The 23,262-nt window shown below is 34.0% G+C and overlaps 1 protein-coding gene and 1 pseudogene across 2 annotated transcripts; one reads left to right on the top strand and one right to left on the bottom strand.

Moving 5' to 3' along the window:
- LOC140988387 (uncharacterized) overlaps positions 1–23,262 on the top strand; it is a 119,238-nt pseudogene that overhangs the window by 3,847 nt on the left and 92,129 nt on the right.
- On the bottom strand, positions 11,123–15,068 carry LOC140988924 (uncharacterized). Of its 2 annotated transcripts, none has more exons than XM_073458018.1 (6): positions 14,566–15,068; positions 14,338–14,483; positions 12,943–13,114; positions 12,326–12,424; positions 11,800–11,882; positions 11,123–11,715 (listed from the first exon to the last, which is right to left on the bottom strand). In XM_073458018.1, exons 1-6 carry the CDS (start codon positions 14,977–14,979, stop codon positions 11,583–11,585), a joined length of 1,047 nt encoding a protein of 348 aa, XP_073314119.1. In that variant the 5' UTR covers positions 14,980–15,068; the 3' UTR covers positions 11,123–11,582. The 2 variants fall into 2 exon arrangements, with proteins under 2 accessions (XP_073314119.1, XP_073314121.1); XM_073458020.1 differs by having other exon boundaries at positions 12,943–13,111.

Genomic DNA, 23,262 nt, shown 5'->3' with positions numbered 1-23,262 from the left:
TAATTCGCGACTTCACATATTCCCATGAAAATTACGATCAAGATGGACAGGTCCATATGTTGTAAAACATGTGTATCTTTATGGAGCTGTGGACATTGAAAATCCTAAAAATGGTGATGTTTTTAAAGTAAATGGACAAAGGCTTAAACCATTTTTAGAAAATGAAATCTTTAAAGAAGAGTTTATTTCCCTTTCCGATCCTTGATTTTTTGTATTGCAATTAATTTTGTTTTTTTTATTTCAGGTTTCCTTAATCTTTTTATTTTTCCGGTTAAATGGCGGATAACGGTACTCCGTGGCTCTCATAGTCGGTTTAATCAGTTTTCCGCAATTGCTGATACAAAAAAAAAAATCATTTCTTTCCTTTTTAAAATGGATGAAATTCTCTCAAAAATTTGTAAATATTTTCCCTCTGTTTCTGAAAATGTTCTAAGAAAAATTTATGCAGGTAGGTGTGAAAGATTGAGATTGTTAATGCGAAAAGGAATTCAAGAATATATTCGTCTTGTAATAGAAGCTAAGGTCCGATTAGGAGAAGAAGTTCAACAGTCATTACTCATTCGGTATATGCCTGGATTAGGAAAAAGTACTTATGCAAAAAAACGAAGGGCCAAAAGTTTAGGGGGTTGTCATAAATGTGCAAGATGAACTTGTGACAAACGATGCAGATCTTTGGGATATGTTTCCAATATCAGAGAAGATAAAATTAGTTTCATTAAGAATGGGCTGAGTAAGGAGTCTTTAGATAACATCTTATTGACTCTTGAGACGCATTCTAGTGGACATGTGCATATTGAACTCCTCCGTTTATTGAAACATTTCCAAGACGAGCGTCATTTTAATAGTCTTGGGAATCCGACTAAAAAAGACCTTGTTTGCCAATTTTTAAGAAAATTGGATGGGAAGCATATCCTCGACTCATAGAAGGCGTTGAAGCCGTTTCTGCACGTAAATCTAGAGGAATATTGTGAGCCACAATCACACTACTGTTTATATGCATGTGTGTTATTATTGTTTTTAATGTTTATTCTGTTTACAACTGTGACCCATAGTTTTGTTATGATAACATATAACCCCTATAAAATCCCTCATCTTTCTCTCTATTTTCGCAGACCAAAAAGAAAGTAAAAACATGGCTGGATCCTCTGCACAAACATTTAAAAATATTTGTGTATTTTGTGGGTCGAGTCCTGGAAAAAATGAAGTGTTTGTAGAAGCAGCAAATAATCTTGGTAAGATATTGGCTGAGAGAAAAATTCATTTGGTATATGGGGGAGGTAATGTTGGGTTAATGGGATCTGTTTCAACATCTGCACATCTTGTAGGTAGTCAGATTTTGGGTATTATTCCTACAACTTTAGCTGAAGGAAATATTACAGGTTTTAAGATTGGGGAGGAATTAAAAGTTTCTTCAATGTATGAAAGAATCACCAAAATGATTGAAAATTCTGATGCTTTTATCGCATTACCAGGTGGTTTTGGTACATTAGAAGAAATTTTTCACACTATTTCTTGGGCACAACTTAATATCCATAGTAAACCTGTGAGCTTGTTGAATATCAATAATTATTATTACAGTTTGTTGACATTTCTTGATAAAGTTGTGGAACAAAATTTCATTTTAGAAAATTCACGAAGGATGCTCATCTCTGCTTCGACTGCCGACCAATTAATTGATGATTTGGAAGCTTTTGTTTATAAACCTGATCCGATAATAGCAAAAATCAATTGGTCGCAATCAAGCAATAAGAAAAGAAAGTTGGATCATTGATTCAAAAGTCGTGAATTGATTTGTGTTTGTTTCAGTTTGTTATCTTCAATAAAATTCAAGGTGATCTCTCTTTCATTATGTACTCTTTATTAATAGTTATTTTGACATTAGGGACAATGTCATATTCTGTTTGGGGGGAGAACAAACTTATAAAAAAAATATTAAAAAATATATTATTTTAAAATAAAACCATGTTTATTGTTTGTATCTTAGTAATTTTTGGAAAAATATCATACATTACATGTTTGAAATTTTTAAATTAGAACATGTATTAATCTATTTAAGGATGTTTAAATTTTTATTTGAAAAAATGTCAATTTTAATATTCTGATCAATATAAAAATATGATTTATGAAATCTTTTTTAGTGATTAACCATTGTGATAAAATCAGGTATTGAAGTATATGGCCCAAGATATACCTTAAAAGAGTGCCTAAAATTTTAAACTCACACATATTTTGTGAGTGAGTGGAGAGGACTGAGAAAACAGCTTTCGAGCCTTTATTGATCATGAGAGAAGCTATCTATTGTTTAGATCTTAAGTTCTTATTTTGAAAAAAAAATGATATTTCCTGAAGAAAAAAAGAGAGAAAAAAAAACAACAAGAAAGATGTTGAAGATCTATGTAATTTTTAAGTTATATGCTACGACCTATTTATCTTTCATAAAAGAAAAAAAAAGAAAGAGAGAAATTTATTGTACAAATTAAATAAATATGTGGTCAAGAAGCATAAACTTAGTCTGATTCCATGATTTTATGAAAAAAAGATCATGAAAAAATATATAATAAGAACAACTAGATTTTGAATCAATGCATTTCCTATCTTTTGATTAGTTTGGCTCGTTTATCTGTCTGCATTCTGTAAACCATTTTCCTGAGTATTTATCTGTATTCCAACTCCATGAGAGAAATCGTTCCCATAAATTGAAAAATTTATTAACCCGTGAGGATATGGAGTTGAGACTCTTACTAGGAATTTCTGAAGGCCATGTACATTTAACTACCTGAAAATATGCTTTGAATTGATCAGCTCAGATTATTTCATAAATTATAATTATGATGATCTTGATATAACTTTGACAGTTTTCAAATTTAATTTAAACACTTGGATAATTCCGATTACATTTCTATTTAAATTAATCAATATGTTTTGTATTGCTATTAACGCTTAAATTGCTAAGGACTAGCAATAAGCTGGTTGAGGGTGTGATAAATATAAAAATTGTACATTAATTAAATGTTTTATAATATAAATTAATAGTTTTTGTTTTATTATATGTTTTATAATAAATTGTATAAAAAATAAGTTGTTGTGTAATTATAAGTTTTTATTATTTTTACAGGTTCGATAAAACAAGAATAAACTTGGCGTTGCAAATGGGATTAAGATGATTCTTGGACCTGTAGAAAGTTGATGATAATATCTACAATATTGATGACAAGCATGAGATAAAAATCTTCTCACAATTGGGATCAAATTAAGCAACAAACAAAGTTACCAAAGGAGTGACAGTTTTACCTTGCTCTAGTATTTTGACCATATCTCTCAAACTACTTGGTCAAATGGTTAAAATAAAATACCACAATTCNCTTTATTTCATCATTTAAAAATAATTAGCATGTTAATTTCATATTCAAAGTTTTATACTTTGAATAATGAGTAGCTAACTTCCCAAGGTTCAGATGAAAAGGTGAAGCTCTTGGTATGATAATAAGGTTATTAAAAGGTATTAATCTATATTTTATATTATTTAATAATTATTTATTGTTTATGTTATATTTATTTCTTTAAGCATTTTTATACCCTACTTATAAGTGGGAGTTTTGATTTATTGTTGCTATATGTTACACTAAATTCTTGGTACCATTTAAATGTTTGTTTGGTTTTACCAACCATTTAAAGTGGATGACTTGATTTATTATATATCAATATATCATATTATTAATTTCTTGGTACCATTTAAATGTTAGTTTGGTTTTACCAACCATTTAAAGTGGGAACCTTGATTTAGTGTTTACAAATATATATAGCACAATAAATACTCGACAACATTTATAAGTTTTGGTATATATTTTTTACTTATAAGAAAATAGTATATAACATAATATAAATATGATTATTTAATATATTGGAACTATTTTATTAAGTGGATTTCAATAATTATCATTAATGTTAACTTTATTAAAATATCAAGAGTGGATCCTCTAATCTCAACTACTTAAATTAAAATTTGAACAATTAAAAATTACCAATTAAAGATTCAAACAATTAAAAGAAAAACAAAAACAAAAACAAAAACAAAAACAAAAAGACATTGTAGTGGACTTGTAATTATCGTAGCTTCCCCGTGGATACGATATCGGACTCACCGAATTATAGTACTTGCGGATAACCTGCTATTGGGAGTGCAACAATCAAAGTCACAACACGTGGCTCGAGTAAATTGGGAGATGGCTCGATGTGTTTGAATATGTGTGTCAAAAACGAAAAGTTAAGAACTCAAATTGGAACCATGGGTCCACGGGTGTGGTTCATGGATCACAAGGGTAGAATAAATAATAAAAATGTTATGTTTAAAATTTGGGATCAAAATAATGAATTTTGGATTTATCCGGGATTTAATCGTCACACGAAACGTTAATTAAAGAATTAATTGAAACACCTAGTTTTATGCGGAATAAAATTATGGAAAACTAGGTTTAAGCTTAAATAATTATTAAAAGTCTAAGTTTTTATTTTGGAAATTTTATATTAAGGTTTGGTTTAATTCGAGATTAAAAGGCAGTAATATGTTGTATTTAAAGAATAATTTAAAAGTACACGATTTATGCAAAATAAAAATGTGAGAAAATTCATGTAAGCTCAAATAATTATTTGGGATATTTTAGAGTCAATGAAATTAAGAAAATGTCAAAAACGTGAAATTTTACGTCCAGAGTAAAACGGTCATTTTACACCCGAAAATTAGTAAACGTCATGACAGTACCTTGAATGCTGTTTTGTGTGCTAATATGATTATTTTAAATGGTTATGGATGTTTATGAAATTTTATATGTTAAAATGATTATTTTAAATGTTTATGGAATTTTATATGTTTAGAGATTTTAATGTCAAAATGTTTATGATTTAATATGTCAAAATGTTATTTTTTAAATGTCTTGATGTTAAAATGTTATTTTTAAATGTTTATGAATTTTTAATTTGTTAAAATGTTATTTTAAAACGTTTATGGCTTTTTATGATTTTTATATGTTAAAACGTTTATTTTAAATGTTTACGGTTTTTTAATATGTTAAAATGTTTATTTTAAAATGTTTATGGATGTTTATGATTTTAATATGATAAATTATGATTTTTAAATGTTTATGGATTTTTATGATTTAATATTGACATTTAAAAGATATGTTGCATGCTTGGTTTAAAAAAAAAACGTTATATTCATGTTTAATTTTTATTAAGTGATGAGAATATGAAACGTTGAAGGAAGTGAAGTAATTGTGACTAAAGATGTTGGAGATATCGTGAGGGTTATGGTCTCAGTGGGAGCCCGACGATCGTATTTCCTTGGATACAGATACGAATACGAATACGTTAATATGTTAATATGTTGGCCAAGGCCTAGTTGACCGATGAGAGTGTTGCTGGTGTCCCCCCGCCCAGTACTGTGGTTTCTCTAGATGGATCCATCGCCCAATACAAATACGAATACGAGTCACAATTATCGATCTGAATTCAACGAAAAGAATATGATTATGAATATGAATATGTTGATACAGATATGAATATGAATACGAATATGAACATGGATATGGATATGAATATGAATATGTTTATGTTGATATGAAATTGTTTATGAATATGTTTATGAAAATGTTTATGTTTAAAGTTGATGCATCATTATGAAAATGTTTTTATTTAAAATTTACACATCTTCATAAAAAGGATATTTTAAGTACAAGTATTTTTATAGTGCATGTGATCTGTATATGTAGTACTTGCTATCAAGATTATGGTGTGTTGAGTCTTTAGACTCACTAGGTATGATTGATGCAGGTGATATTGATAATAATGTTTATGGAGGTCATGATGGTTGACTTGACTGGACGGAAGGTGCACATAACCCGATGACCGACGCTAATTTTCCGCACTAGTTATGATTTATGATTTGAAGTTATGTTAAATATATTTTATGACTTTTATTTATGTTATGAGAGGTTATATTATGGGCTATACTTTTCAAATAATATTTTTAAGTTTGATAAGATGTTTAACAATTTTATGATTTAAACTATTTTCCTTCGATTTTTAAATTTTAGTGGTTTTTTTATTTTTAAAATGGTACAAGGTATTTTCAAAGCACGTTTTAAGAAACCGAGTAGCAGACGTTTCAGTTACAAAAGGAATTTTCTGGCACCACCGACCCGTTTGCTGCTGAGGGATGGATTCGAGCACTTGTGGTGCACTTTCGTTTTCTGAATATGGGAGACTCTGACCGGGTTAGGTGTGTTACTTATATGCTTCGAGATGATGCTTCTCTTTGGTGGGAAGGAGCTGAACATGGTGTCAATCTTGCGACACTCACTTGGGAGCAATTCAAGAACATCTTCTATGAGAAGTATTTTACTACTGACGTCCGAGGAAGCTTGAAGAGGGAATTCATGACTCTCCGTCAAGGAGACACGACTATGGCTGAGTTTGTTAAGAGATTTGATAGAGGTTGTCGCTTTGTACCCCTTGTTGCTAGAGATGCTCCTGAGAAACTTAGGCACTTTATAGATGGCTTTCGACCTACTATACGTCGTGATGTGATGTTGATGCGACCGACGGATTATGCGGCTGCCACTGCCTGTGCATTTCAAGCTGAGCAAGCCTTGAGGGACATTGATTTCGAGATTCAGCGCAAGAGATAGCAAAACCAGCAGAGTTCTCAACCGAATAAGAAGCCATTTGTGGGACCTCCTAGAGCTCAAGGACAACAAAGGCCCCAAGGGCAAGTGAAGAAGCCACCACAACCTGGAGTACCAAAACCTGTAGAGGCTACTGTGAAAAGAGTGCAATCGCTTACATTTTGGCAAGTGCATGTGGTGAAATACAAGTGATTCATATGCAAAGAGGAATGACATAAAGCTGCCGATTTCCCGAAGAAGAACGGACCTACTGTGGGTAGAGCTTATGTGATGCATGTTGAGGAAGCTGAGGAGTTGCCAGACACGACTCTAATCACTTGTAACCTAGTTATTTAACGTTTTTATATTGCTTTTATTACATGAAATGTTAAATTGGTTATGAGAATTGTTTTGGGAACAAGAATAACCTAGAAGAAATTATGTTACATGCTCTACAATAGTTTGATTTAAGGGATGACATTAGAAATTATGGAATTTGAACATTAAATATGAGCCTTAATAATGCGAAGAAGATAATTAAATCCATATAAGAAAATTAAGACTAAAAAAAATTGAGAAATAATCAAGAATAAGGGCAGGCATGGAAATTTCAAATTTTATGGGGACCAAAATGCAAAAATCCGAAACTTAAAGGCTAAATTGCAAATTTAAAAAAAATCTAGGGGCTGTTTTTGCAATTTCTAAAGTCCCAAGGGTAAAATTAACAATTTCCGAAAGTTTAGGGCCCAAATTGTAGGATTCGAGATTCATGGGGGAAAAAATTCAAAATTCGAAATTTTTAAGGATGAAAAAGCTATTTTCAAAAATTTAAGGGGCTAAAATGCAATTTTTGATAGAATATTGGGATCAAGCATTAAATCTTCAAAAACATTGAGAAAATAATGATAGAAATTTCTTAGTCTTCAACACGAATAGTTTTGACGGCGTTTTCGTCGTAGGAAGGATATTCATTCTAGGTTCAGCTTCCTACGCATTGCTGGATTCGGGAGCTACACACTCATTCATATCCGAGACATTCGTCAAGCGACTCAATATTATACCCGAGGTTATGGGATTGGGCTTCAAATTTTCTATTCCTTCCGGTGATCAAAAGGTCACTTCGAGCATTATGAAGAATCTGGAGCTTCGTTTGCAAAAATATGTGGTTTGGGCAGATCTCACCGTACTCCCAATGCCTGAATTCGACATCATACTTGGCATGGATTGACTATCATTGAATGGAGCTTCGATAGATTTTCGGCAGAAGTCAGTGTCTATTCGACCGCTCAGTGGGAAATCTTTTGTCTTTGAAGCAGCGAGGAACAAGCAAAGCCACATATCATCTCAAGTATGTGCGCAAGGAAACTTATGTGTAATATCCCAAAAATTTGAAGATCCACGTGAACCACATGCATACAAGTTATCAAATTTTTTTTGTATTTTATTAAATTTTTTAATGCATTAAAGGCATGATTATTTCATGAATATGTGTTTTATTTCTTGGTTTATTAAAGTTTCGTGCATAAGGACTTTTAATAGTTTTCGCGTTCGAACGAGAAACGGAGACCGGTGATAATTAAAGAAAAATGTTTTTTATTAAATAATTAGTTTTAATTATTTAATATGAGGTGTTTTTAAATGTGATTTTTGACTTTGGGCCTTGATGGGTATTTTTACTTGCCGGGTCATATTTTTAATCGGTACGCAAAATTTAGTGAGTCGGGGGACTTTTTGAGGGTTCGGGCTAAATTTTCTAAAATGTACCAAAACGAAATATTTTACAGAAGTGTTATTGGCTTGATGGGTTTATTCTAGAGCCTAATGGTCCCAAAACCATTTTAGACGAGATTCTCGAGTTTCAGTTTATCACTAAAATGACTCGATATTCGAAGAAGCTGTGAAAATCTTCAAGTGTTTATTCAACCCCTCTTCAAACACACTTTCAGCTATTAACCGATCCTATCATAAACTTAACTTTAACATTCTCTCAAAAACCTCTCAAAACCATTATAAGTCATAAAATCTTTAAGTAATCAAAAATCATAAACTTAGTTTTATTTGCGGAAAACTAGCGACGGTCCTGGGGTTGTGTGCACCTTCAGTCCAGCAAGATAAACCATCACGACCTCCATTAACATCAATCTCATGCTCACCTGTATCCATCACACTTAGTGAGTCTATTGACTCAGCAAACCTTAATCATGATAACAAGTAATACATATACATTCACAAGCAACAATGAAAATACTTTTAATTAAAATAGCTTTTCATGAGCATAAACTTTAACATTTTCCTTTTAACATAACATATCATATTTTCTTTAAACATATACGTATATGTTTCCCTTTCTATTGAATTCAGACCCTCAATTGTAACTTTCGTATTAGCTGAAGGTTAATAGATCCATCTACGTATTACCACGGTACCGGGCGGCGGGGACATCAACGACACTCTCACTCGTCAATTGAGCATTGGCCTTACATATCATCGTATTATCGTATCATCATATCATTGCATTAGTCATAATCAATTCACATCCTTCAACTTTTCATATTTCCATCACTTGTAAAAATTCATGCATATATAAATCATTTGCTTTTAAACAAAACATGCAACATCTCTTTTAGTATCAACGTTTCATCGTAAAATTTCATAAACATTTTAACATATAATACAACATTCAAGGCACTGCCAAACGACTAACATTTTTCAGGTGTAAAATGACCGTTTTACCCCTGAAACCCTAACATTCCCAATTTATCCTTAAAACTTAAAATGACGACCCAGATCATTCCAAACTTAACGTGACACCTTCAAATACACCCATAAATATTTCTTACCAATTCTTATTTAAACTTAGACGTTCATCCCGATTTTGACTCGTATGGACTCGAAACTTAACTAAACTTTACAAAATTTGAACCAAAGCTTATTAGGACCTAACTAAACCATATATAACCCAATTCAAGCCCATTCAACCATTGGACATGCCTAAAACTACTACTAAATTTCCTGCCCTAGGTTGGTGGAACACTAGCTCACCTCAACCTCAATTCCTTCGTACCTAGACCCTGACCAACCCTCATAGGACCTAGACCGAGCCCCTTAAGACCTTCCTAGTCTAGCCCTCTCGAGCCATGCAAGAGGATGTGCATGGTTCTCTCCCTTGCGCGCGGTCGCGACTAGGGGGTGCCCTAGTCGTGCGCCCTTCCACTCCTAGCCTGTCCTGCCTTGCGTGTACCACCATGGCTCGAGGCTAGGACCCTCATGAGCCCAGCCCTTCGCCTTGAAAACACTTGCACAACCCTCTTCCTAGTTTTCCCCAAAAAATCGAACCCTTGCCCTATGATCCCAATTTTCGTTCCAGCTTAGTTCCCTTGCATCCAGCCCTTACATATGCATCTAGGGACCCTTAAACATGAAGAGAAACATCCCTTCACAAAGCCCTATGATGGCAGTCCTTTCATGCACCATTAACAAGAATTTTAAATTATAAAAACACATGTTCTAAGCATAATACGGCATAAAAACGAAAATAAATACAAGGACAACATGTTTTTCATGCAAACATGCTTCAAACATATAATATGGTGTGACAGATGAGAAAAAGAGATTAAGGCGTACGCTAAAAAAAATTTGGCGATGCGAGGAACGTTGGCGAAGATGGACCTTGTTGATTTTTCTTCAAGCTTTTCGTGAGTTTGTCTTCTCAAATTCTTGTGTGTGCGTGTGTCAAGGGGGAGGGGAGAGTCCTAGTATGATTAGGGAGTGAGGGGCGTGTGTTTTATGGGCTTTGGGGAGGGTTTGCTAGTTTTTTATTTTAATTAAAACTCATGGTACAAGCTTGGGCCCATTAGCCAAGTATAATAGGCCCATTAAGTCCATTAGTTAATTTTTAAAATATTTTGTTTAGAAAAGTTTGTGAAAATAATAGCCGAGTTCTCGAAAAGTTCATATTTTCGTCGAAAATCGAATACCGTTTAAAAGTACAACTTGTCGTATAAAAACACCTCAAAACACTTGCTTTTCGAAAATACCATATAACATATACCATATTTTAAATAATTAAAAATAATCATTTAATAAAAATATTTTTCTCTTTTTCAGCCATTGGTCTCCGTTCCTCGATCGCGTCTCGAATAACCTTTAAAACACAGTTTTATGCATTCTAACAGTAAACCTATTTTTAAACATATAATCATGCATATCATAATTAATTCATGTCATTAAAACTATTTAATTAGTCATTTTCATTTTCCATTTTTCTTAAATTTGCATGCAATTGGATTATGTCATCGTATTTTGGACCTTACAAAGAATATGTTTAGAATATACAATATACTTCCTAATGAGTTTCATGATCATACGTTGTCAAGCAGGTCTCATGGTACCTTTACTATATTCAAATGTTTTATCTTTGCAGCTTGCATGAGTACACAGATAAAATAAATACTACAATTGGATAAAATAATATAATATTATTAAAATAAAGATTGTTTTATATAAGAGTCAATAAACCTACTCTAACAATTATGTCCCCTCAGATTTATAGAGGACTTAATAATAAACCCACATGTGCAGCATAATAGAAGCCAATTTTTGAAACACCCCAGAAAACAAATACTCACAAGTGAATAAAAGTGAGAATGGTCCGCAAATCAGTCTAAATAATACAAGATTCTAGTTTTACAACCGTAATTGTTACATATTTGGGCATATATGATTCATTTTATTACCATGGTTTTTCTACCACAACGTAGTATGGGACTATGAGGATAGCTGCAGCATGTCGCCTTCTTCGGCTTCACCTCTCGGATTACAAAAATAAAGTTCCATGTAATTTCTTGATGATACAGATGTGCATCTCAGCTGTCCTAGAGAGCTTCTATTTCTAATTCAGACTGTAAAAAGAAAACTTTCGAATCACACGTCATCTGCTGAAGCCCCTTCTAATGAGGTTGAAGTTACTGGTAATGATGGTCGTAGGAGAAGATATAGAGCCGGACCCAAGAATGGAATTAGCGATAGAGGAAGCAGCCACGAGCCTTTGCCATCCCTAAAAGATCGATCATATATATCATTCTCATAACGGGGCTGGGGGCCGAATAATATTGAGTAATCGTTGAAACAGAAATCTCACCACTTTCGAGCAGTCATGTCATTGTAGACCCAGAAGGGGGCGAATGCTGATAGCAAAGAAAAATCGATTCCGGTAATATGAATCTGGATAACAAGGGTATCAGTTCAAATTATCTAATGTTCGAGAAAATTTGCATCGAAATGACCGCAAAATGATGAACCGGGGCCTAATCTAACTGGTAAATCATTCATTTGAGAACTTTAATAAAACTCATCAGTCTTCCTTTTGCCGTGCTTAATTGGTTCGCATGAACATCTTGATTTCTGACTTATTCGCAATGTGATCCTTACACAAAGCACAAGGCCAGAATCCTCATAAAGTTGCATGAGTTTGAAATTGTACATACAAAATATAATTGTATTTTGGCTAGGTGAGACCTGATTCACATGTAGACATACCACATATATATAAAATAATCAGTGCATGAAAATTCAGTTTTCCTCGATACATTTCATGTTTATCTCGGGATATTCGATCCAGTTATCCTCCTAATCTAAAAGTATCCAGCAAGAGAGAAAATACTCACAAATTTGCTTCCTCGGAAGTATTGGTAAAATTCTTTCCACACATCCCCTCCAGATAACATTGCATAAACTATGATAGCCAGCCCTGCAGTAAATGTAAGCTGACATGCAACAATTCAGGCAACATATTTCCCAAGATATTAAGAAACTCGGGTGCAAACCAAGAGACAACACAGACTACCATTTTTCCCAAGAAATTAATAAAACTGGGCATAAAAACGAAAAATAACAGATCAGAAACAACTTAAATTTTAAAATGTAACAGGATTATCATACAAAGATGATTGGTTGAGCAGAATTTTATTAGATTCGATTTTGAAGAAAAACTTCAGACATGACAGTCTACTTCATCAAGAGAGTATCGGAGCTATTTACTACATTGTAAAATCAAATGCAATGTTAACCAACTTTTTTCAGAACAATCGAAACAAATCTTAAAGTTTCAAACAATGTAAAAACCATCATGGCTATCAAAGTGTTTGCTTTCATTCGGTTGGTCGAGAGTATGAACTTCTTACCCATTATGCTAAAGACTGTTTATAAGACTTGATTGAAACATTACAAAGATTCCACATGCTAACATAAAAGAAAGATTCTCCTAGATTAAGAATCTCCTCACCCCAGCAGTCAACTTTGATTCCAAGAAATTCAGAGGCCATCTCCTTATCTCAGATTCTTCAACTTCTGGAGCTGGTGGTCTCCACAGAACAAAATAAGGGATTAAGAGATATGCACCACCAAAACATGAAAGTATGAGAAACGGCCATAGAGGAATCTTGCTTCTTGAGCTGCTGAAAACGAACAAATACCGATAGTCAATACAATACTTGTACCTTTATTCCTCGACATTGCTGTTATAATAAAAACTATAGCTAATTCGAGTAGGCAGTAGCTGTACAATAGTTCAAACATGTTTGATCATTGTTTCGCATACAGAGCAAGGAGAGAATAGGCCATCAATTCTTGCTTCCAAACAACTATTTATTCCCATGAGAAATAGATAACAGGTTTCACCAACTAATGGTGGCCCTGTTACATGATATTAACTAACAAAACCAGTGTTTTAAAAGGCGTCGTAGTCGTCCACCGCCCCGATTTTTAAAAATACAGTGCCTTTGGGCTCTGTTAAAAAAATCGATCGCTAGACTACCTAGTAGCCATCCGTCTAGGCGGCTCAAAATCCGTTTAAACAACTGCCTAACGTAATATATAGAATTTTTTTATTTTTAAATTTTTCAAAAAGATTGTTAACATAATTTTTCAATGAAGAATATGTAACGCTCCAAATTCGACGACTGTACTCACAGTACCAAGACGGGCCTTTCCAGCGTGCTTATGTACTCGCTCACACGCACCCCAGGAAACTTCCCAAGGGGTCACCCATCCTATAATTGTTCCAAGTCAAGCACGCTTAACCTTGGAGTTCTTATATAACGAGCTACCGAAAAGAAGATGCACCTTCTGATATGATTATATCAAATCTTTTAAGCCCTCCTCAACTGCACAGTCCCATACCTGCACAGTTTTGGAATTCCTCTCATTCCGGTGCGAGATCGGTTCATTCATGTTCCCTTCGCCTAGAAGCCTGCCAAGAGCCGCTCATTGTCCGTGCAAACTCGTGGCATCGGCGATCACCCTCGCCCTCTTCGGTCCGGGACATCACAAATTATGACATTGACTTTGTATTTGAATCAAATATAGAAGATTATCGGAGAAATATGGTAAAGGGTGGGTGACGGTCAGCCTAGAGCTTTTTAGAAGCCCGGACAAAAGATAAAAAAGTTTAACAAAAAATGAATCAATTCCACTCCATTCTCTAGATTTATAACAAATAAGAATGGAAGAGAAAAAAATCCCAAGAATCATGGTTTGATTAGTTTCTTTTCTTCGAAATTCTTCGAAAAGTTGCCCGGAAAAATGCTTTCCATTTTTATGAACTTGAAGAACAGAGATAGATAACCACACAACCTTGATTCTCCTACCAGCATTGGAAGAAAAGTTTTGGATAGAGTACCTTCTAGCAGTAGGAAGGAGAAGCATACTGTACACGAAAGGCCACAGTCCCATAATATACCATAAAGCTACTAAAACTTCATTCATTTTGAACCCATCATCGCCTTCCAAATTCAACAGCTTTTTCAAGAAATAAGAATCCGTCGCCTAAAATTTGTTCAAAATCAAAACATCATAGAATCAGACTGATGCCCAAAAAAAAGATGAAACAAAAACAACGCAATTGTACCGGAGTTTGGTTAGGAGCGAGGAAGAAGACATAGTACATTAGGCCACCCCAGAAAGCAAAGAGCAGAAACGACGTCGTCCAATCCCTATCCTCCCCACTCCCATTACCACCGTCCCCATTTTCAACTCCATCAACAAGATTCTCATTTTCTTCCCCCTCCGAAGAAGAAACAAGAGATGGGTCCGGTGGAATCTTAGTGTTGGATGAGCTCTGGCATGTGTGGAGGCGACCCTTTTTCTGCGGCTTCTCCCTGTGAAGAAAAGAAGAGATTCTGGAGATATTTTCGCTGTTTTTCAGATTGGAACACAGAAAGGATGAGGTTCTCGGATAAGATGGAGATTTTGAAAGAAAAGAATTGGGTTTGAATGGCAGAGTAGAGAAGTTGCAAGAGATAATATTGATACTCGCAATCATCCTCCTTCGTGTTTCTTCTTGTTGAGATACCGGAAATTTGGAAAGAGAGTGCTTTCAGAGAAGAAAATGGAAACGCTCCCAGCAGTCGATTTTTTTGTGTTCAGTCCCTAGATACTTTTTTAATATCATATTTCCACACGAAGTGTACCACATTTTGTATGACATAGTACCACAATTTTGTGGGTAGGGAGTGAACCCAAAGAAATATTTTGATTGAGGATTTTTTAACAACTTCCCCACTATTAAATTCAAGAAAATTTATGGCAAGTTAAATTTATTGATGTCAAAGTGAAAAGATTGTATTTTTGGTCAAGTAAAATTGTTTACGGTTTTGTATATTCTTCTTTTTTTTTATTATGATTTTGCTAATTAATTTTTATTTGTAGGTATAATTTTGAGTATTTATTATCAATTAACATCAAATTCTTAATACTATAAAAGTGGTTATCTTGATTTGCTGTTTTAATATGATACAATGAATACTATATCATTATACTATAATTATTAAATCCACACTTTTATAAGTGAGGGATATTATATTTATTTATGTGTGGGTATATGTATATAATTAAATTGTATGTTTATTTAGATGATAGCGTGATTCTATCGGTTGTTCTAAATAATACATATTGTTTAATTAACTTAACAACTAACTTTTACTTTCCTCATCTAACTTTTACTTTAACACAACTAACTTTTACTTTATGCATCTAACTTATTAAATCATATATTTCATTTAGACATTAACGTGGCTGTGCCGATTGTTCTAAATGAAATATAATTATTTAATTTAACATTTACTTTATGCAATTTAATATATATACAATTATATATATAACTATAGATACCATATATAAAATATCGGTTAATTCGATATTTTAATAGTGAGAACTATACTATATTATGTATGCGTTTAAATATTTAATTTTTTTTTCTTGGAACCATTATTTATAGTGGTTTCTTTTATTTACTTTTAGTTAAACAATATTACATAAACCAAGAATAAATCTTTGAGCATTGAAAAATTTATAATTTGTAAATTTCTTTTTTGCATTTTGTAATTTATAAATTAATAAATTTAAACTTAAAATAACATTTCTCTAAATCGATATTGTAATTACGAAATATATTACTTGCAGACAATCTACACTTGTGTGGATTAAAATTTAAGTAGCAGCAGCATGTTTTATGAAAATGTTTATTTAGGAAAATCGCGTTATATTTATTTATAATTATGTAATTTACGTATCAAATATGCTTAAAATGCATCTATTTTTATTATGTAGTATTCATTATTCACGGTTTATGCGTGCTAAGTCTTTAGATTCACTAGAGTTGATTGATGCAGATGACATTGTTGAGGAGGATGGAGGTGATGACAGTTGAGCAAGCTCGGACATAAGCGGTGCACGCCCGATGGTCTTGCATTTTATGAGCTTTATGCATGTTAAAACTGATTTAGTACTCTTATTTATTTTATTGTATTTTTGGTTGGGAAACAAATTATTTCTTTGGGTGTTTTAAAATATTTTATGAATGTTGATGTGAATCATTTTTACACTTCAAAATACTCAGTGTTTGAATTGTTTTTATCTTGAATTTTTAAGGTTTAATTATTGAGAATTTTCGAAAACTATATGTAAGTTTTATTGAGTTTAAAATTTAAGAAATATGGATTTAGTTAGATAGAAAAATTTTATTTTCCGCATCCTAAAACATAGGTGTTTAAATCCAATGTCTTTAGTAGTAAGTGAGCGTCGTTACAGGTACAAACAAAAAACTATATGACTTTATGTTCAGATTTTTAATCACTGATCAAAAAGGTCTTTGAATCTATTTTGTAAAAAGTGATAGCGTGTCGGTTTGAATTAAATCGGAGTCCTTTAATCAACTTGGGCTAGCGATCAGCTATGTTATTGATTTCAGTTTCTGCTTGGCTAGTGATCAGTTAAGTTATCTTTTTATTAAACACCAAAACTAAATGTTCCAAAAATTTCCCTCTTTTTGGTGGTTGATAAAATAATGTCAAAAACAAATTTTGAAGTTTATTCACATGAACTACTTCAAAGTTGACTGCCAAACTGCTTGAATAGAAAACTGACTAACGAGAAGTGTTAGAGCTAGTTGACTCTTTATCGGATTTCTTCTCTTTCTCTTCCCTCTTTTTGACAACCATCGGAGTCATGAGATGAGAGAGAAAAAAATTTAGTTGAGAACTAACTATGTCAAGCTTAGAATTGAAATTAGCCCGAACTTCCTCTATCTTGGTGCAAATCTGAAAGTTTTTGGTTTGAACTTTCCCACCAAGATGAGTAGCAGTTGCTGTTTGTGCCTTTTTTATATGATCCAATTAGCTGGATATATCAATTAAACTTTTGGAGAGATTCGACACATCTTTAAGCATCTTATCTTTAAAAAACTCTACAACTTCTTCTATGTTGAGATTGCAGCGTTTCAAAGCAGTAATACAAGAGGAAATAGCAGTCAGGCTGGGGCTGATGTGATCTAATGGCTGGGGCTTATGTGATCTAATGTTGTTTCATCAGTAAAGTCATGATCGGGAGATGATGGATTGATTGGAGACAGTTCTTTTGAAGACATACCAGCTAATTCAAGAGCCTCTCTGGTAGATTGTCCTGTCTGATCAACCATGGCAACTGTCAGATCAGGCGATTTTGATTTGTTGTGCTCGCCATTGCTATCTCAACTATTTCTTCAGTGATTTCTGTGATAAATGCAATTTCAGTAGACTCTGGTTGTAGAATGTCCTTCGGTGAGGAGATGTCTTCAACATGAACAACATAATCACACTGCTTTGAGGTAGAAGCAGAAGGAAGTGATCTGAGTGGAAAGGCATTGTCTGTATCGTCAGTTTGTTGTTGTGCAATCGATTGCACAATTTCTTCTACATTTGATAGAGAGATGGCCTCATGGATGGAGACTAGGGAGTAACTGATGGTTTGACCGGAGGAAATTCTTTTGAATCAGTTTCAGTTGGCTTTTTAGTAGCTGACTGTCCTGAAGAACTGCTTGATTTCCGACTCTTTGATGTCAGAGATTCAAACAGGTAATTATCATTTTCCCAGAACTTGACTTTCATCTGTAGTGAGACCTGATCCATATCTAGTTGACTGATTACTGTCAAGTCGTCAAACACGGTTGGGCAGAGAGAATCATAGTTGGATCTTTGTTCAGCACGCGCTGATTATAACTGTGAGAACCCGGAAATTTCGATCCGAAGCAAATAATGTAAGAAATATAAACTTAAAATTTAGCTTGATCTAAGCTCAAAAACTTTCATTCTAACTATGAACTTAAATATGAACTTAGATTTTCAGCTAACATAACTCGAGGAAGTAGCTTCAAAGCTCGAAGATTAACTCAACATGAAGCCGAGCTACAAATAACCGCATCCATTGAAGTATTGTCACTGGAGGAGTAATACCACAGCTCAAGGACTCGATCTTTCACCTCAAAGCAGCTCAACCAAGCTTGTCCTAACAAAACCAACAAGGGAGCTAAAATATGATCCAAGAGAGGGGACAAACTTATGATGCAATAAACAACCTTTGAGATAACCAAGGAAGAAGCTAAGGGACGAACTAAAGGTTAGGACAAATTAAGTATGCAAGAAATGACCGTTGAGATAATCTATGAAGGAGCTAAAGGAGGTGCTGAGAGACTAGGACACATTAATGATGCAGGAAAAGACCTTTGGTGCTTGGATTTCTTTTGACCACCATTGTGAACATAATAACTCCATTCTTGGTGACCAAGAAATCGACCAAGGGCTAGGTGGAAAGTCCTTTTTTTTCTATAAATACCATCTCAAGATTGATGGAAAAGCACACCAAAAACTCCACTCGAAAGCTCCAAGTTTCGGCCAAGAAGGAGAAAGAAAAGGGAAGAGAATTTCGTGCGGTGCAGTCAGTCAAAAATCACGTCGAAGTGCTGCCAAAATCACGCTGCAGTATTAGCATCAAGATAAACGAAGTGCTGCTTGAGTGCGATCATCAATCATCCAAGCTAAGCCAGTCTAAGTCGCACGTTTGAATCAACAGTAAGTGGCCTTTTGTTATGTACTTCGTTTGTATTTTGAAACATTGATATAAATAACGTGACATGCATGTTGGTGTGTCCTTTTTTCGAAAATAATAACCTGTTCCATTTAAAATGTATAAAACAATGCTTTGGCCTCACCCCTTAGAGGACTAACATATTGGGGACAATTTGACCATGAATATGAGATGAGTAACAATGTTGTGTTTTGTCTGTTCTGAAATGATCTGAAGTGTTTCTATTCTGTTCTGAATCATTTGATAAGTTCCGTCTTTTATTCGGTTCGTTCCCGTCTTGTTAAGATAGGAATATAAAATTTGAAAGTTTGTTAAAGAAATATTTTAAAGATTAAGTTGTATATATATCTTGGAATCGATCGACCCCCACTTGCTGAGTGTTTCCCAAAACACTCACCCTTACAAATTTCAGATAAAAATGAGGAACAACTGAATGAAGAAGAGCAGGAAGCGTTCTGGGGATGGTGATCGACAGACAAGTTTCCGGAATTTTAGACTTTATTTCCCTTTTGTTCAGTTTCCGCAATTGTAACTCTGATGTAATATTTATTTCTATTGTCATTGTAAAGACAATGTTTAAATTATGAATAGTCTGGTTTTTGGCATTTTGATACGAGGCTTAATTGTTTTCAAGTATTTGTTAAACAATGCCGGATGTCACAGACGCTTCGGATACGGGGCGTGACAATAACTTTTGAATTTCCTGAAGATCAAGAAGATATCTGCGTCGTTGAATTGCTTCTGCTATGATAACTGTCTTTACTAATTGAGAATAGCCTTTTCAAGGGCTATAAATCGTTTCGTCACCTCTTTCTTTTTCATTTTTGATGCAAAGGTGATTGTTTGAAACTCGACCTGTTCATCAAATAATTGAATTTTGTCCTCAGCAAATTCATTGACCTCATTCATCAGTAGGTCTATTTGAGTCTGAAGAGCTGAAGGAGGTATTGAGACAGAAGATTCAGTTATCACGGCTTTTCCTTTATCAGCAGTTGATGAGTAGGAGGAAAGAAGCCCAGACTGAGTGTAACGACCCGAAAATCAGACTACGTATAAGCCATGCATAATTATTACTATTTAAATTTAAAAATGATTTATGTATATATATATATATATATGAAGGGTCTAATTCATTTTGATATTTGACAAGTCATAACTATTTATTTTAAATGCAAAAGTTTAGTTTTATCTTTTCAGTTAAATACGCGAGGTCGGACCGGAGTTTGGAGATTAGAGATAAGATTAATAATAAGAAAAATATTCCTAAATTTAATCTAAGTCAAGGAATAATTTAATTTAAAGAAAAAGAATGTCTTAGGATTTATTAAATTAATTGGAGTCAAGTTAGTAAATAAATCATATTAGGTTCAATATTTAATTAAAGCTTAAATCAAAACAAGTGTGGATAAATTAATCTAGGTATAATATAGTCAAGAAATTAAACATAGCATTTAAATACTTAAATTTGAATCCATGCAAGACCATGCAAGAGTTTATAATAAATTAAATGGTTAATTTACTAAAATATATAATGGGGGTGTTTAAAACCTTAAACATTTAAAATACTAGATTTAAACAACATTGTACATGCAATATTAGTAACAATTTAGTCAACCCATAAAATATTTCAAAGGTTGATAACTCTCCAATTAAACCATTTCTAATTGGACTTCATGGTGTATTCATTTCCCCATTTTAAATCACTAATTAGTAGTAATTTCAAATACTATAATTCAAATAATTGTTCCTCAACCTATTAGTCTAGGGAATGAGCTGGAACGTGCAACAAGAATCTGGAAAAAAAAATACCCAACGGCAGCAAGGAATGAGTAGCCATTCAAATTCATTCAAAATTCCATTAACTTGTAACCTTCAACTAAATGCACATCAAGACCCATTAATCCCCACTTATAACATTCATCTTCATTACTTACATATCATACACCATAGGCTCAAAAATATCAGAAAGAATCGGCTGCTAAAATCCTGAACATGCTGCAGAAAAATAAGAAAATGAATCGGCCAACCTATGGGAGTAAGAAGCAATTCAAAACTCATTTAACTTATTGACTTGTAACCTCCCACCTTAATACATATTATGGCACCTTTAACACCTCTTGTAACCACCACCTCCATTACATAACATTTTCCCCATTCCTATGACCGAAATATCAAGAAGAAACCAGCTGCAGAAATCGTGAAAATCACAGCAGGAAACAAGAAAAGATATCCAACTCGGTTCCGTCGCGTCGTATTGTCGTTTTGATTTGTTTTCTTCAAAACAAATTCCAGGCATGTATATATTGTTTCTTTGCTCTTCAATCAAGTCCTATAAATATTTTTAAACCATTATATAACCATGATTCAAGCAAAAATCACGAAATTGACAGCAAGTTCCCAAGTAAAAATCTGCACAGATTTTCTCAACTCATTTGATTTCCAACTTCACGGTTTGAGATGTTTTGTTGATTTCAGGAGTTGCTTCGATTCCAGGCTGCCAAGGCTGCTTCTAGGCATAATTTAGAACGTGTTAGGGTGTTTTCGGTTCAGTGTTTTAAGTCCATACACACACAAACAAAGAAATTACAGCAACTTTATTCTTTAGCAGCAAAAGTGAGTCTCGGTTTTGGCTACATGAGTGGTTTAAGGGGGTGTTCGAATCTTGGCTGTCCTAGGGACGGTAGCCATGGTTGGAACACTACCTTAACATGTCTAGGATGTGATCAAATCATTTTTTTAAAGCTGGGTTCACGGATCCATAAAAATTTTACCAAAACAATTCAAGTGCATTTCGGTTCTTCATATTTCTGTGTGAGTGAGTTTCGAGTTTCTAGTGTTTGTATGGATGATGGTTGGCTCCTAGCCCGTAGCCATGGTTCATACAACACTCCATCATGTCTAGATCGAGACATGGTCAATCAAATGGCCATTGGAACGACCCAAGACAGTAAAACAAGTCAATACATCACACTACACAGAAAGTTGTATTCTCGGTTTGAGCTGTGCATTGTCTTAGGTGATGGCTTGGTTTGTGGTTGGCTTTTAGCCTTTAGAAATGGTCCAAGCCATGCCTTAGGATGTTAGTAAGAGTCCTTGGGCGGTGGTTCAAGCCCATAGTCATTAATTTCAGAATTTTTACTACAAACACACAAGCTGCTACTGCTGCCTTTTTGACAGCAGCTTTGGGTCACGGTTTTGGTGGTGGTTTGAGTTCTTGGTTGGCTTTTAGCCCATAGCCTTGGACTGGACACTACCTTAATGAGTTAGGAAAGTCGTGTTTTTGTCCGTTTGTGATTTGGTCGAGTTTAGAGGTCGTACGAGAATTTACGGTGAAAGGTGCCAAAATGACTCTCGAAAGAGTGTTTTATGGTTTTGAGTTCCATTCACCTATTTTCATGTTTTACAGTCCTTGTGCATATTTTTCAGTATGTTTGGGGTATTTTTAATCATGGTTAAACGTCGGTTTAATGTTTGTTCGGGTTGGTACATGCTATGATTAAAAATCAAGTTGTTGGTCCGAATCGTCTCGTTTTTGGTTCAATTGTCAAGTTTTGTGCAAGTTAAGATTTATTGCATGTGTCACATATTAGTAGTAAGTCGCAGCAAGCCTGGGAACGATCCAACTCATCCGGTAAAAATAAGGTTATAATTATATTACGTGCATAAAAATATAAAATGTTTATTTTTGAGATATATGCGATATGTCTTGTGGCCACCTTACGCTTATGGGTTTGGAAGTCGGTAGGCGCAACCGAGGACCTCTCCACCCGGTGACTTACGACCGGTTTATGATTATGTATGGGTACGGACATCCAGTCCAAGGGCTGTGATTGATCTCTACCGCCCAGTATACTGTGGTTTAGTCTGATCAGGCGCTTACGTTATGTTATGGGCCACTTGCTTAGAAACATTATCTCTACCAGAAAATTATGATATGACATGACAGAGCTCTATTGAGCAAAGCTTTTACGTATGATTTTCAGATATGCACGTAGTTATAATTATTCATGATACGATTTTCACCATGCGCTTTACGATACTATATTTTTACGTTGCATGCGATTTTATGATATATTTACTTGTTATTCACGATATATACATGTTGAGTCTTTAGACTCACTAGACTTGATTGTTGTAGGTACTGATGAGGTCGAGACGGAGGGCGTAGACCAGTGAGCGATCTTGTGGCAGCAGTAGTATACCCGAG

This window comes from Primulina huaijiensis, chromosome 11 (genome assembly GCF_012295235.1).
Source record: "Primulina huaijiensis isolate GDHJ02 chromosome 11, ASM1229523v2, whole genome shotgun sequence".
In the NCBI taxonomy this organism is placed as follows: domain Eukaryota; kingdom Viridiplantae; phylum Streptophyta; class Magnoliopsida; order Lamiales; family Gesneriaceae; genus Primulina; species Primulina huaijiensis.
This window is presented reverse-complemented; position numbering and strand designations above follow the sequence as displayed.

Excerpts from the sequence above, each read along its gene's own strand:
- LOC140988924 (XM_073458018.1), bottom strand. The coding sequence starts at position 14,979 with ATGATTGCGAGTATCAATATTATCTCTTGCAACTTCTCTACTCTGCCA. Across the intron at positions 14,484-14,565 it reads TCGCTCCTAACCAAACTCCG|GCGACGGATTCTTATTTCTT; the intron begins GTACAATTGCGT and ends AACAAATTTTAG. Across the intron at positions 11,716-11,799 it reads GACATGACTGCTCGAAAGTG|GGATGGCAAAGGCTCGTGGC; the intron begins GTGAGATTTCTG and ends TCGATCTTTTAG.